This window comes from Pelophylax lessonae (assembly GCF_965119305.1).
Source record: "Pelophylax lessonae genome assembly, chromosome: 6".
NCBI lineage: Eukaryota > Metazoa > Chordata > Amphibia > Anura > Ranidae > Pelophylax > Pelophylax lessonae.
The window spans coordinates 35374247-35386428 of record NC_138773.1 but is presented as its reverse complement, the minus strand read 5'-3'; the positions used below and the strand labels follow the sequence as shown (position 1 = coordinate 35386428).

At 47.2% G+C, this 12182-nt stretch overlaps 1 protein-coding gene across 1 annotated transcript in view; it reads left to right on the top strand.

The window, feature by feature from the left end:
* The first annotated feature begins 2451 nt into the window (after window positions 1-2451).
* The window catches only part of LOC309558527 (uncharacterized protein), a 58352-nt gene continuing 48621 nt past the window's right edge, over window positions 2452-12182 (top strand). The window contains exons 1-2 of the mRNA XM_082261607.1: window positions 2452-2671; window positions 10422-10602. Coding sequence (XP_082117733.1) covers window positions 2657-2671; window positions 10422-10602 — 196 coding nt within the window. The 5' untranslated portion in view covers window positions 2452-2656. The remainder of the gene's footprint in view (window positions 2672-10421; window positions 10603-12182) is intronic.

Sequence of the window (12182 nt, the reverse complement as noted above, 5' to 3'; positions counted from 1 at the left end):
CGGGGCCCCGTACAGACTACCTGGCAGGGCCCCCTCAAGAAAATATTAAAGATATATTTAGCTAAAATTACAACAAAATCACTATTATCAGACACAAATATAACATAACTCGAATAATTCCTGCTAAATCTACAAAAAAAAAAAAACGATGTTAAATAAAAAAGAAGATGAGATGAGAAAAATATACAGGCTGGGCAGTTGGAGCTCAGTGATCAGAGAGAAACAAAGTTACAATTTACAAAAACTCCTGAGCAGAGATACAGTGCCTTGCGAAAGTATTCGGCCCCCTTGAACTTTGCAACCTTTTGCCACATTTCAGGCTTCAAACATAAAGATATAAAACTGTAATTTTTTGTGAAGAATCAACAACAAGTGGGACACAATCATGAAGTGGAACGAAATTTATTGGATATTTCAAACTTTGTTAACAAATAAAAAACTGAAAAATTGGGCGTGCAAAATTATTCAGCCCCTTTACTTTCAGTGCAGCAAACTCTCTCCAGAAGTTCAGTTTCAGTTTTTTATTTGTTAAAAAAGTTTGAAATATCCAATAAATTTCGTTCCACTTCATGATTATGTCCCACTTGTTGATTCTTCCCAAAAAATTACAGTTTTATATCTTTTTTTTTTTTTCCAAAAAGCTTTATTGAACAAAGTGTACATTAGAGAAGAGATATCTTTATGTTTGAAGCCTGAAATGTGGCAAAAGGTCGCAAAGTTCAAGGGAGCCGAAATTTCGCAAGGCACTGTAAGTGCTGGGAGGGGGCCCACACAGGGGAGGGGGGTTAGTGAGGGACAACTGTCTCTTTCTCAATAGATAAAAGCTGATAGCAGGGAGAGGGACAGATCAGATTCAGGTGCTGGAGGAAGATTTCTGTATTTGTTGTCCATCACTAATCCCCCTCTCTGTGTGGGCCCCCCCTGTGTGCTCGGGCCCCCTACAAGAGGGCTGGTGGTCCCCCCCCCCCTATCAGCGGCCCTGTTTCCAGGTGTGATTTATTGGGTCTAAGGGAGTCTCCCCATTGTATCCAATAAGGGAGCTTGTTGGACAGTGGAGGAAACCTGACCAGTAGCACACCAGGGTTTATGGCTGTCCCAGTGGGCGGGCATTGCCGTAATGCATCCTGGGATGAGCAATAAATCTGGAGGGGAGCATGTGACAGGGTGTCTTTTGGTGGAAGCAAAGTTCAAGAAGGACGGCTGTCTCTCCTCCTGTAGGTGTGTGAAAGGTGGTTCAGGCGGCTGGCCTAGGAACCAGATGTGTGGAGCTGAGCTGCAGAGGATCCAGAGCGCTGACCAGAGACTGTTGGGAAAAAGAGTATCGTGAGTACCAGGTGATCTGCCTAAGGCAGTGCCATCTTAAGAGCATTAAAGGGACCCGGGCAATGCAGTGCCCCGCCTACACAATCACCCACGAGAAAAAAAATGCAAATTATGGATAAGGCGATATTTATTGGTACAGCAGTGCCAGGCTAATGACAGCTTCCAAGTTCAGCGGCTGGGTCCGGTAAACACACACACGGACGGGAGTCAGACTCGACTGTCCTGTGTATGCCTGTTCCCAAGTGGCCTGACAGCAGCGAAGGGCCGACAGGCGCTTGCAACCTGCTAAGTTCGGTGGTGGGATGCACACAGGAATTGGGACTAATGCTTGGCTGGGGCTGGTTTGCTGGGCAGATGGGGCCCCCAGGGCAAGTGGGGCCCCCGGGCAACTGCCCATTCGGTAAGATGGCCCTGGCCTAAGGGTCTGCCTAGCAGAGAGGGGACCACTCCAGAGAAGTCAGGGGATCAAGGAGCCAGCTCACACAAGGAGTGTATCAGTAAAGGGGGTGCCATGTAGTTGACCCTGAAGATTAGGAACAAAGGGGGTGCCAGGAAGGGCCCTGAAGTTATTCTGCAGCACAGTACAGATTACCTCAGGATACAGTTTACCTCAAAAAGCTCATTCAAATATACTTCACAGCTAAGGGCAAAGTGATACAGCGGCCTAGCCGTGACTAGCATTACTCAGCGTCACCCAGCATTACTCAGCACTTTCAAGTCATCCGAGCCTATTGTGCATAGTGTATAAAGTTGGAGTATCTCACTCATTCCCTTCTCCTATACAAGTTCCTAATAAAAACACAAAAACCAAAGCTACCGGACTGTTTCCTGACTAAAACACTTGGGAAATGTCAAACTGTCATGTCGTTGCTAATGGTAACCCAGGGGAACCCATAACCAGCAGCTCCCAAGGGAGTAGTGCTACAATTATAAGACTGAATGCTCAATATTCCTGCAGAAGTCCAACCATGAGCAGTCCTATGTAAGCGGATGTGCGTCTAAGATTTAGGATCCTGTCCAGCAGTTAACGCACATGTTGGTTTTTTTTTTTTTTTTTTTTTTCGTGTTGGCTGCTATGTGATAGGCAGATATGGGGAAGCGGAAAGGTTTATTATTTTTACTGCGTTCATTTCCCCCGGCAGTGGACTGTTTATTATTAATAAGAACGCGGGCACATGATTACGCTGTGTGCTCTCTGCTGAGCTCTGCCCTCTGCTTCACTCTCCCGGGGGAACCCACCCTCTGTGACGTCATACACCCTATTTATATTTTATTTGGATGCTTCTACAGTCAGCAGAGCCGGAGCTGAGGCTGGAGAGAGGAAGCACACACAATGCAGAAACCTGATGTGAGTAATACAAGAGATCAACTGGGGACTTGTGGAGGTGAGGGTGCAGGGTGAGATAAGGACGGGCAGTGCAAAGTTTCACCCAACTGCAGGCACAGTAAAGGCGTTGTTCTTAAGCAGTGTTGAGGCACGGTCCTTCAGCACCCAAGGCAATAGGATCAAAGTCCACCTCCCTCATATTGATCTGTGAACTACCCGAGCAGAATAAGTTGCAGGTCCTGCCATTATGGTGCCCCCCTTTCTGCTAAAGTGCCCAAGGCAACTGCCTCTTCTGCCTACCCCACGGCCCGACCCTGGCTGGGCATACATTCAAGAGATGCATTGTGACAGTGCTGGGAAAGCAGTTATGAGGTGCAGTGTGACAGTGCTGGGAGAGCAGTTATGAGGTGCAGTGTGACAGTGCTGGGGGTGCAGTTATGAGGTGCAGTGCGACAGTGCTGGAGGTGCAGTTGAGAGGTGCAGTGTGACAGTGCTGGGAAAGCAGTTATCAGGGGTAGTGTGACAGTGCTGGGAGTGCAGTTATGAGGTGCAGTATGACAGTGCTGGGGGTGCAGTTATGAGGTGCAGTATGACAGTGCTGGGAAAGCAGTTATCAGGGGCAGTGTGACAGTGCTGGGGTGCAGTTATGAGGTGCAGTGTGACAGTGCTGGGGGTGCAGTTATGAGGTGCAGTGTGACAGTTCTGGGAAAGCAGTTATGAGGTGCAGTGTGAGAGTGCTGGGGGTGCAGTTATGAGGTGCAGTGTGACAGTGTTGAGAAAGCAGTTATGAGGGTGCAGTGTGACAGTGCTGGGGGTGCAGTTATGAGGGTGCAGTGTGACAGTTCTGGGAAAGCAGTTAGGAGATGCAGTATGACAGTGCTGGGAAAGCAGTTATTAGGTGCAGTGTGACAGTGCTGGGAAAGCAGTTATGAGGGGCAGTGTGACAGTGCTGGGGGTGTAGTTTTGACGGTGCAGTTAGACAGTGCTGGAGGTGCAGTTGAGAGGTGCAGTGTGACAGTGCTGGGAAAGTAGTTATGAGGGGTAGTGTGACAGTGCTGGGGGTGCAGTTATGAGGTGCAGTATGACAGTGCTGGGAAAGCAGTTATGAGGTGCAGTGTGACAGTGCTGGGAAAGCAGTTATGAGGTGCAGTGTGACAGTGCTGGGGGTGCAGTTATGAGGTGCAGTGTGACAGTGCTGGGGGTGCAGTTATGAGGTGCAGTGTGACAGTGCTGGGGGTGCAGTTATGAGGTGCAGTGCGACAGTGCTGGAGGTGCAGTTGAGAGGTGCAGTGTGACAGTGCTGGGAAAGCAGTTATCAGGGGTAGTGTGACAGTGCTGGGAGTGCAGTTATGAGGTGCAGTATGACAGTGCTGGGGGTGCAGTTATGAGGTGCAGTGTGACAGTGCTGGGGGTGCAGTTATGAGGTGCAGTGCGACAGTGCTGGAGGTGCAGTTGAGAGGTGCAGTGTGACAGTGCTGGGAAAGCAGTTATCAGGGGTAGTGTGACAGTGCTGGGAGTGCAGTTATGAGGTGCAGTATGACAGTGCTGGGGGTGCAGTTATGAGGTGCAGTATGACAGTGCTGGGAAAGCAGTTATCAGGGGCAGTGTGACAGTGCTGGGGTGCAGTTATGAGGTGCAGTGTGACAGTGCTGGGGGTGCAGTTATGAGGTGCAGTGTGACAGTGCTGGGGGTGCAGTTATGAGGTGCAGTGTGACAGTGCTGGGAGTGCAGTTAGAAGGTGCAGTTCAGAAAAGCAGTTATAAGAAGAGTGTGAAAGTGCTGAGATTTCAGTGTGACAGTGCTTGGAGTGCAGTTAGAATATTTATAATGACTCTACAGTGTATTATTACAATTAAAGGATGCAGTGTGACAGTGCTAGGAGTACAGTCTTAAAATGGAGGGGCGTAGATACGGTGGAGATAAGGGGGTAAAAATCCCCCATAGTGTCTGTGGTGCTGCAGTTATCACCAAAAGCACTGCAGCTACACTTCTGTTGCCTGCTGGCCTTCAGAGACAAACAGATTCAGTTCAGAGTAAAGGAGGTTTCCCTTAGCTTCTGCTCTTCTCTGGTCACGTGACACAGCTGAGGAAGGGGTTTCCCTTCACTCTGTGTGTTACACACCCCTGACCCCTGCACTCTGTTTGTTACACACCCCTGCACTCTGTGCACTATGCACCCTTGGACCTTTCGCTCTGTGTATTACGCACTGCTGACCCCTGTGCTTTGTGTGTTACACACTCCTGACTCCTGAACTCTGTGCATTACGCACTGCTTACCCCTGTGCTTAATGTGTTACACACTCCTGACTCCTGAACTCTGTGCATTATGCACTGCTGACCCCTGTGCTTCCAGTGTTACTCATTCTTGACTCCTGTGCTCTGTGCATTATGCACTGCTGACCCCTGTGTTATGTGTGTTAATTCTGTGCTCTGTGCATTACGCACTGCTGACCCCTGTGCTTTGTGTGTTACTCACTCCTGACTCCTGAACTCTGTGCATTACTCACTGCTGGCCCCTGTGCTTCCAGTGTTACTCATTCCTGACTCTTGTTCTCTGCGCATTATGCACTGCTGGCCCCTGTGCTTTGTGTGTTACTTCTGTGCTCTGTGCATTACGCACTGCTGACCCCTGTGCTTTGTGTGTTACTCACTCCTGACTCCTGAACTCTGTGCATTACTCACTGCTGGCCCCTGTGCTTCCAGTGTTACTCATTCCTGACTCTTGTTCTCTGCGCATTATGCACTGCTGGCCCCTGTGCTTTGTGTGTTACTTCTGTGCTCTGTGCATTACGCACTGCTGACCCCTGTGCTTTGTGTGTTACTCACTCCTGTGCTCTATGGATTACGCACTGGTGACCCCTGTGCTTTGTGTGTTATACACTCCTACGCTTTGCACATTATGCACTACTGACCCCTGTACTTTGTATGTTACACACTCCTGACTCCTGCATTCTGTGCATTACTCACTGCTGGCCCCTGTGCTTTATGTATTACACACTCCTGCATTCTGTGCATTACTCACTGCTGGTCCCTGTGCATCATGTGTTACACACTCCTAACTCCTGCATTCTGTGTATTACTCCCTGCTGGCCCCTGTGCTTCATGTGTTACTCACTCCTGCAATCTGTGCATTAGGCACTGTTGGCCCCTGTGCTTCATGTGTTATGCACTTCTGCATTCTGTGCATTACTCCCTGCTGACCCCTGTGCTTCATGTGTTACACACTCCTGCGCTCTGAGCATTATGCACTGCTGATCCCTGTGCTTCATGTGTTACTCACTCCTGACTCTTGCATTCTGTGCATTACTCACTGCTGAGCCCTGTGCTTTGTGTGTTACACATTCCTTACTCCTGCGTGCTGTGCGTTACGCACTGCTGGCCCCTGTGCTTTATGTATTACACACTCCTGCATTCTGTGCATTACTCACTGCTGGTCCCTGTGCTTCATGTGTTACACACTCCTAACTCCTGCATTTTGTGTATTACTCCCTGCTGGCCCCTGTGCTTCATGTGTTACTCACTGCTGCAGTCTGTGCATTACGCACTGCTGGCCCCTGTGCTTCATGTGTTATGCAGGCCTGACTCCTGCATTCTGTGCCTTACTCCCTGCTGACCCCTGTGTTTCGTGTGTTACACACTTTTGCACTCCGAGCATTATGCACTGCTGACCGCTGTGCTTCATGTGTTACTTACTCCTGACTCCTGCATTCTGTGCATTACTCACTGCTGAGCCCTGTGCTTTGTGTGTTACACATTCCTTACTCCTGCGTGCTGCGCATTAAGCACTGCTGGCCCCTGTGCTTCATGTGTTATGCACTCCTGTATTCTGTGCATAACTCACTGCTAATCCCTGTGCTTTATGTGTTACACACTCCTGACTCCTGCGCTCTGTGCATTATGCACTGCTGACCCCTGTGCTTCATGTGTTACTTTCTCCTGGCTCCAGCACTCTGTTCATTACTCACTGCTGGCCCCTGTGCTTCATATGTTACGCCAGGGGCGTAACTACAGGGGTTGCAGGGGTTGCGATTGCTACCGGGCCCTATGCTCCAGGGGGCCCAGTAGCAAACCAGTGGGTGAACTTCCAGGATTGCAAAAGTCACACTTGCGACCGGGCCCTGGCATTGCACCACTGTGGGGAGGACCCAAGATTGCAGGAAGGGAGCCCACTGCAGAACTTGTGAAAGGATCCTGCTGCGGGACCGTAATAAAAGGCCATGCAACGAGAATAAAGAGCCCCAGGATTAGTGGAAGAGCCCTGGGCTTGAAGGGAAGGGCCCCGGCCAGGGATCTGGGGGGGCCCTTCATGGTTTCTTGCATCGGGGCCCTGAAGGCTCTAGTTACGCCTCTGTGTTACGCACTCCTGCCCTCTGTGCATTACGCACTACTGAGCCCAGTGCTTTGTGTGTTACTCACTCCTGACTCATACACTCTGTGCATTACGCACTGCTGACCCCTGTGCTTCATGTGTTACTTTCTCCTGGCTCCAGCACTCTGTTCATTACTCACTGCTGGCCCCTGTGCTTAATACGGTACTCACTCCTGCCCTCTGTGCATTATGCACTACTGAGCCCTGTGCTTTGTGTGTTACTCACTCCTGCACTCTGTGCTTTACGTACTGCTGACCCCTGTGCTTTGTGTGCTACAAACTCCTGACCTCTGTACTCTGTCACTATACACTCCTTGCGTCTTCACTTTGTGCATTACACACTCCTGACTCCTGTGCTCTGTGCATTATAAAGTCCTGACCACTGTGCTCTGTGTGTGCTGCTGGAAGGGTAGTTATAGGATGAAGTGTGACAGTACTGGGAGGGCAGTTAGAGAATACAGTGGACGGTGTGGACCCATTTCACAGACCAGCAATAATCAGACTAATATGTGTCTGGTTTAAGGCCAGGCTATGCTTTAGAAGTCATGGCTGACAAGTTCCAGTGTACACAGACACACTGCCAGCTCTCCCATTGTTCATACATTGCCTGAAGAGATTCCAGACAAGAGAAGGAACAGGAAAACAGCAGCTGGAGAACTGCACAGATTGTTTATCCAGGAGTGTGGAATCGCCTTTGGGGATCCAGAAGGAATTTTCCCTCTTAGAGATAACTGGAGCTAATTTTATTAGGGTCCTGTGCCATTCTCTGGATCACCCGCAGGTTACGGTTCTGTTGCCTGTCGGCTGATCTTGATGGACATGTTTGTTGTTTTCCAAGCAAACTATGTAACTGTTGGATCTGCCAGAGGAGAAAACAATCAGGGTATAAATGTAAAATGTTACTACACTACATCAAAATGTAACACATACGGGTGTATTTATTTAACCACTTAAGCCCCGGAAGATTTTACTCCCTTCCTGACCAGGGGGTATTTTGCGATTCTGCACTGCGTGACTTTAATGGACGATTGCGCGGTCGTGCGACGCTGTAGCTAAACTAATTTGACAGCATTTTTTTGCCACAAACAGAGCTTTCTTTTGGTGGTATTTAATCACCTATGCGATTTTTTGATTATGCGCTATAAACAAAAAAAGAGCGACAATTTTGCAAAAATAACAATATTTTTCACATTTTTTTATATGAAATTCCCCCAAAAAAATGTAAAAATCAAAATGTTTTAACATTTTCGGCCAATTTGTTTTATGCTACATATGTTTGGTAAAAAAAAAAAATCACAAAAAGCGTATTTTGATTGGTTTGCGCAAAAGTTATCGCGTTTACTAACAAAGGGAAAGATTTTTGTAATTTTTGCTGTTTTTTTTTTTAACGTGTAATGGCGGCGATCTGCGATTTTTTTTTGCGGGACTGCGACATTGGGGCGGACAGATCGGACCCTTGACTGACATTTTTGACACTTTTGGGGTTACCAGTGACATTACTGCTGTAATCAGTGCTATATATATGCACTGTTACTGCAAAATGACACTGGTAGCGAAGGGGTTAACTTTTTTTGAGAGGGAGGGGCTGTGTGTGTCCCTAGGGGCGTGATTCTAACTGTGATTGGCTGTGGCTTGAGCTGTAGAAACAGTGATCAACGGTCCTACATAGTAGAACCGTATGATTACTGTTTCTACACAGGGGAGAATGACAGGCGGCTTGTTTACATTAGCCGCCTGCCTTTCTCCCTCTCCACCGACGATCGCAGAGTGACCGGCGGACATCGGGTACGCCGGTCACACACGCGGGGGGGTCCTTGACCACCAGCGGCGCGCGCTCGCTCCCCAGAGCCTCACAGGCTAGTGACGTACCAGTAGGTCGGCAAGTGGTTAAAAAAAATTATATAAAAAAAAAAATATATGCATAGAAATTTACCCAGTAAAAGTGCATGTACATTTTCTGTGTGCAAATGGTGCAAAACAAAAATGAATGTTATGCTATTTCCTGGGCTGGTAGAAGGTTTTTCATTGATTTAAAATGAAAATACAGCATTTGACTATTAGATGGTGCTAAGTATTAGGGCAATTTTCTATGATACTTGAAGCGGTAGTATACTGCTTTTTTCCACTTTTAACTACAGGTAAGCCTATAATAAGGTAGGTACAATTAATATCTCCTAAACCGGCACGGTTTAGGAGATATTTGCACTGCATGGAGCCGCTCACGTGAGCAGCGCATGCGCTCTGAAGGTCCGGTGGACCTTCAGCTTTCCTTGCCGGGAGCTTGCCGGAAAATGACTCCCGGCCATGCTTGGGAGTGACGTCATCGCGGCTCCGGACAATCACAGCGCCGGAGCCGCCGAACCCGGAAGAGACGCCGAGGGAAGATGTCAGCTCCCACAGCGGTGTCCGGGGGTTCGTGTTGGGGCTTCGTTCTAAGGTAAGTAATTCATAATGAGCTAGTATGCGATGCATACTAGCTCATTATGCCTTTGTCTTGCAGGGTTTTTTTTTTTTTTTTAGGTTTACAACCGCTTTAATGCCCTCTTGCGGGCAAATTATGTATTTTTCATTTTTTTTTTAAAAAATAGAAACATATAGCGCTGGTTCACATTACCGCGACGCTACTTGCAGGGGCGACCTCCGAGATCGCGGTGCGAGCAGCGCGCCGCGACCTCGGAGCGGCCGCCACGGACTTCATAACATTGAAGTCTATGGCGGTCGCCTCCTGGTCGCCCCAAAGAAGCTCCGGACCCTTTTTCTAGGTCGGAGCGACTTGTGTCGCTACTATTAGAACGGGTCCGCAGCTTCCCTATGGGAGGCGACCTGCGGCGACCTGTGAGGCGACCAGGTCGCCTCACAGGTCGCCCCAGTGTGAACCGGCACTTAACCAGCTCAGGAAAAAAAAGACTAACATCTTTTTCCCTGCCCCATTCGCGAACATGCATGCACTGGGCAAATTGCTATGCAAAACTTTTATAAATACACTACAAAATGTTAAAACCTTATAGTTCATTAATACCTAAACATTTTTTCCTTATTGTAACATTTTTTATTTAATTTAATTTAATTTATATTATTCTAATCTATCATTGCAAAACTCATCAACAGTTCAGCAACAGTTCAGCAGGTGGAGATAGATAGCTGTATTTTGCTATTTGAACAGTGTTGGCTAGTCTTCGATGATATATTATACATTCTGTGTTTTTTCACATGAAAATAATGGCTTTTACGTTTTTATTGTAAAAAAAAAAAAAAAAAAAAAAACTTTTTTTTCAGAATATTTAAGACCTTTTATGCATGCTCTCTTTATTTTTTAGATGTATATATAAAAAATTTTTTTTAACAAGTAATGAAGGTTAAAATAAGTGAGAGCATCCAATTTTTTTGATGTTCCTTGTATAGTTAACTCAGGAGGATTATGCCGCCATCCTCGACAAAGTCCCAGAAGGTGTATTCTACAGGTTCCCGCTGTGCTTAGTTAATGGAGTACCGCTAATGAAACCTATTGCGGAACAATGGGAGGGCGTTGAAAAATTCCAAGCCAGACCAGATGATGTTCTCATAGCGACTTATCCCAAGGCAGGTAAGAAAGGCTTGAGTCTATGCTAATTGATTGTGTAAATTGTCTTTGTTACCCTTGTTGTCAGTTGTCACCATACTTTTTCTAAATTGGAATAGTTGCAAACAAAAAAGCCTTACGCAGGCCATACACAGAGAGAATTTCAGTCAGTTCTTGATGAACCAGCCAAAAATCGTGGGTTGTCCTGTCCCACCTGACCTCCTTCAATCAGTTTGTTCAAGAGCAGAATTTTATTATTAAAATCCTTTCCCATGGCCAAGATGAAACTCAAGCCAAGCGAAGAAAACAGGCCAAGATCAGAACAGGCAATGAAGGGTCAAGTGCAGGAAGCAGGCCAAAGTCAGGCCAGGCAATGTAAAATCAAGGCAAGAGAAGGGAGTAGGACAAGGCCAGGCAATGTAGAGTCAAGGCAAGAGAATAGAGTAGGACAAGGTCAGGACAGGTAATGTAGGCTCAAGTCAAGTGCAGGAAGTAGGCCAAGGTCAGGGCAGGCAATGTAGGGTCCAGGCAAGTGAAGGGAGTAGGACAAGGTCAAGGCAGGCAATGAAGTCTCAAGTAAAGTGAAGGATCTAGGCCTAGGTCAAGACAGGCAATGTAGAGGTCTACTGCAAGAGGAAGTTCAAGGTCAGGGACAAAGTTAAAGTTAAGTTTAGGATGCCGAACAAGTTCATGGCATCTAGTGCAGGCTTCATTCAAATACAGGAAGCAGGGCATGGGGAGGGAAGGAATTGCAGGCTCAAATCAGAGCAGATAATGTAGGCTTAGATCAACTGCAAAAAGCAGGACAAGGCCAGGACATCATGTGCAGGTTCAAGTCAAATGTGGGAGCTTAGACAAGGTTAAGTTCATGTCAAGTGCAGGAAGCAGACCAAGGTCAGGGCAGGCAATGTAGGGTCAAAGCAAAACAAAGGGATTAGAACAAGGTCAGGGCAAGCAATATTAGCTCAAGTCAAGTGAAAGAAGTAGGCCTAGGTCTAGGCAGGCAATGTAGGCTTAAGTCGAGTGCAGAAAGCAGGCCAAGGTCAGGGCAGGTAATGTGGGGTCAAGGTAAGTGAAGGGAGTAGGATAAGGTCAAGGCAAGTAATGTAGACTCAAGTCCATTCCAAGAAGCAGTCCAAGGTCAGGGAGAAGGTTAAAGGTAAGTTCAGAATGCACGACAAGGTCAGGGCATCCTGTATAGGCCTCATTCAAATACAGGACATGAGTAGGGAAGGAAACTTAGGCTTAAGTCAGAGCAGATAATGTAGATAACTGCAGAAAGCAGTGCAAGACCAGGACATAGTGTAGGTTTAAGTAAAATGTGTGAGATAAGACAGGGTAAAGTTTATGTCAAGAGCAGAAAGCAGATCAATGTCAGGACATGCAACATGCAGAAAGCTAGAAAAAATCAGGTCAATCAGATGCAGGGTAAAGCAAATATAGGATGAATACTGAGGTATTGCAGTCATTGTTGGGCTGTGTAATGTGTAGGAAATAAATTGAAGTTAGGGCAAGGAAAAGACTAGATTAGAAGCTATAATCAGGCCAGGCCTAGTTACAGATCCACAGGATGTACAGCAATCTAAGAGGAAGAATTATAATAC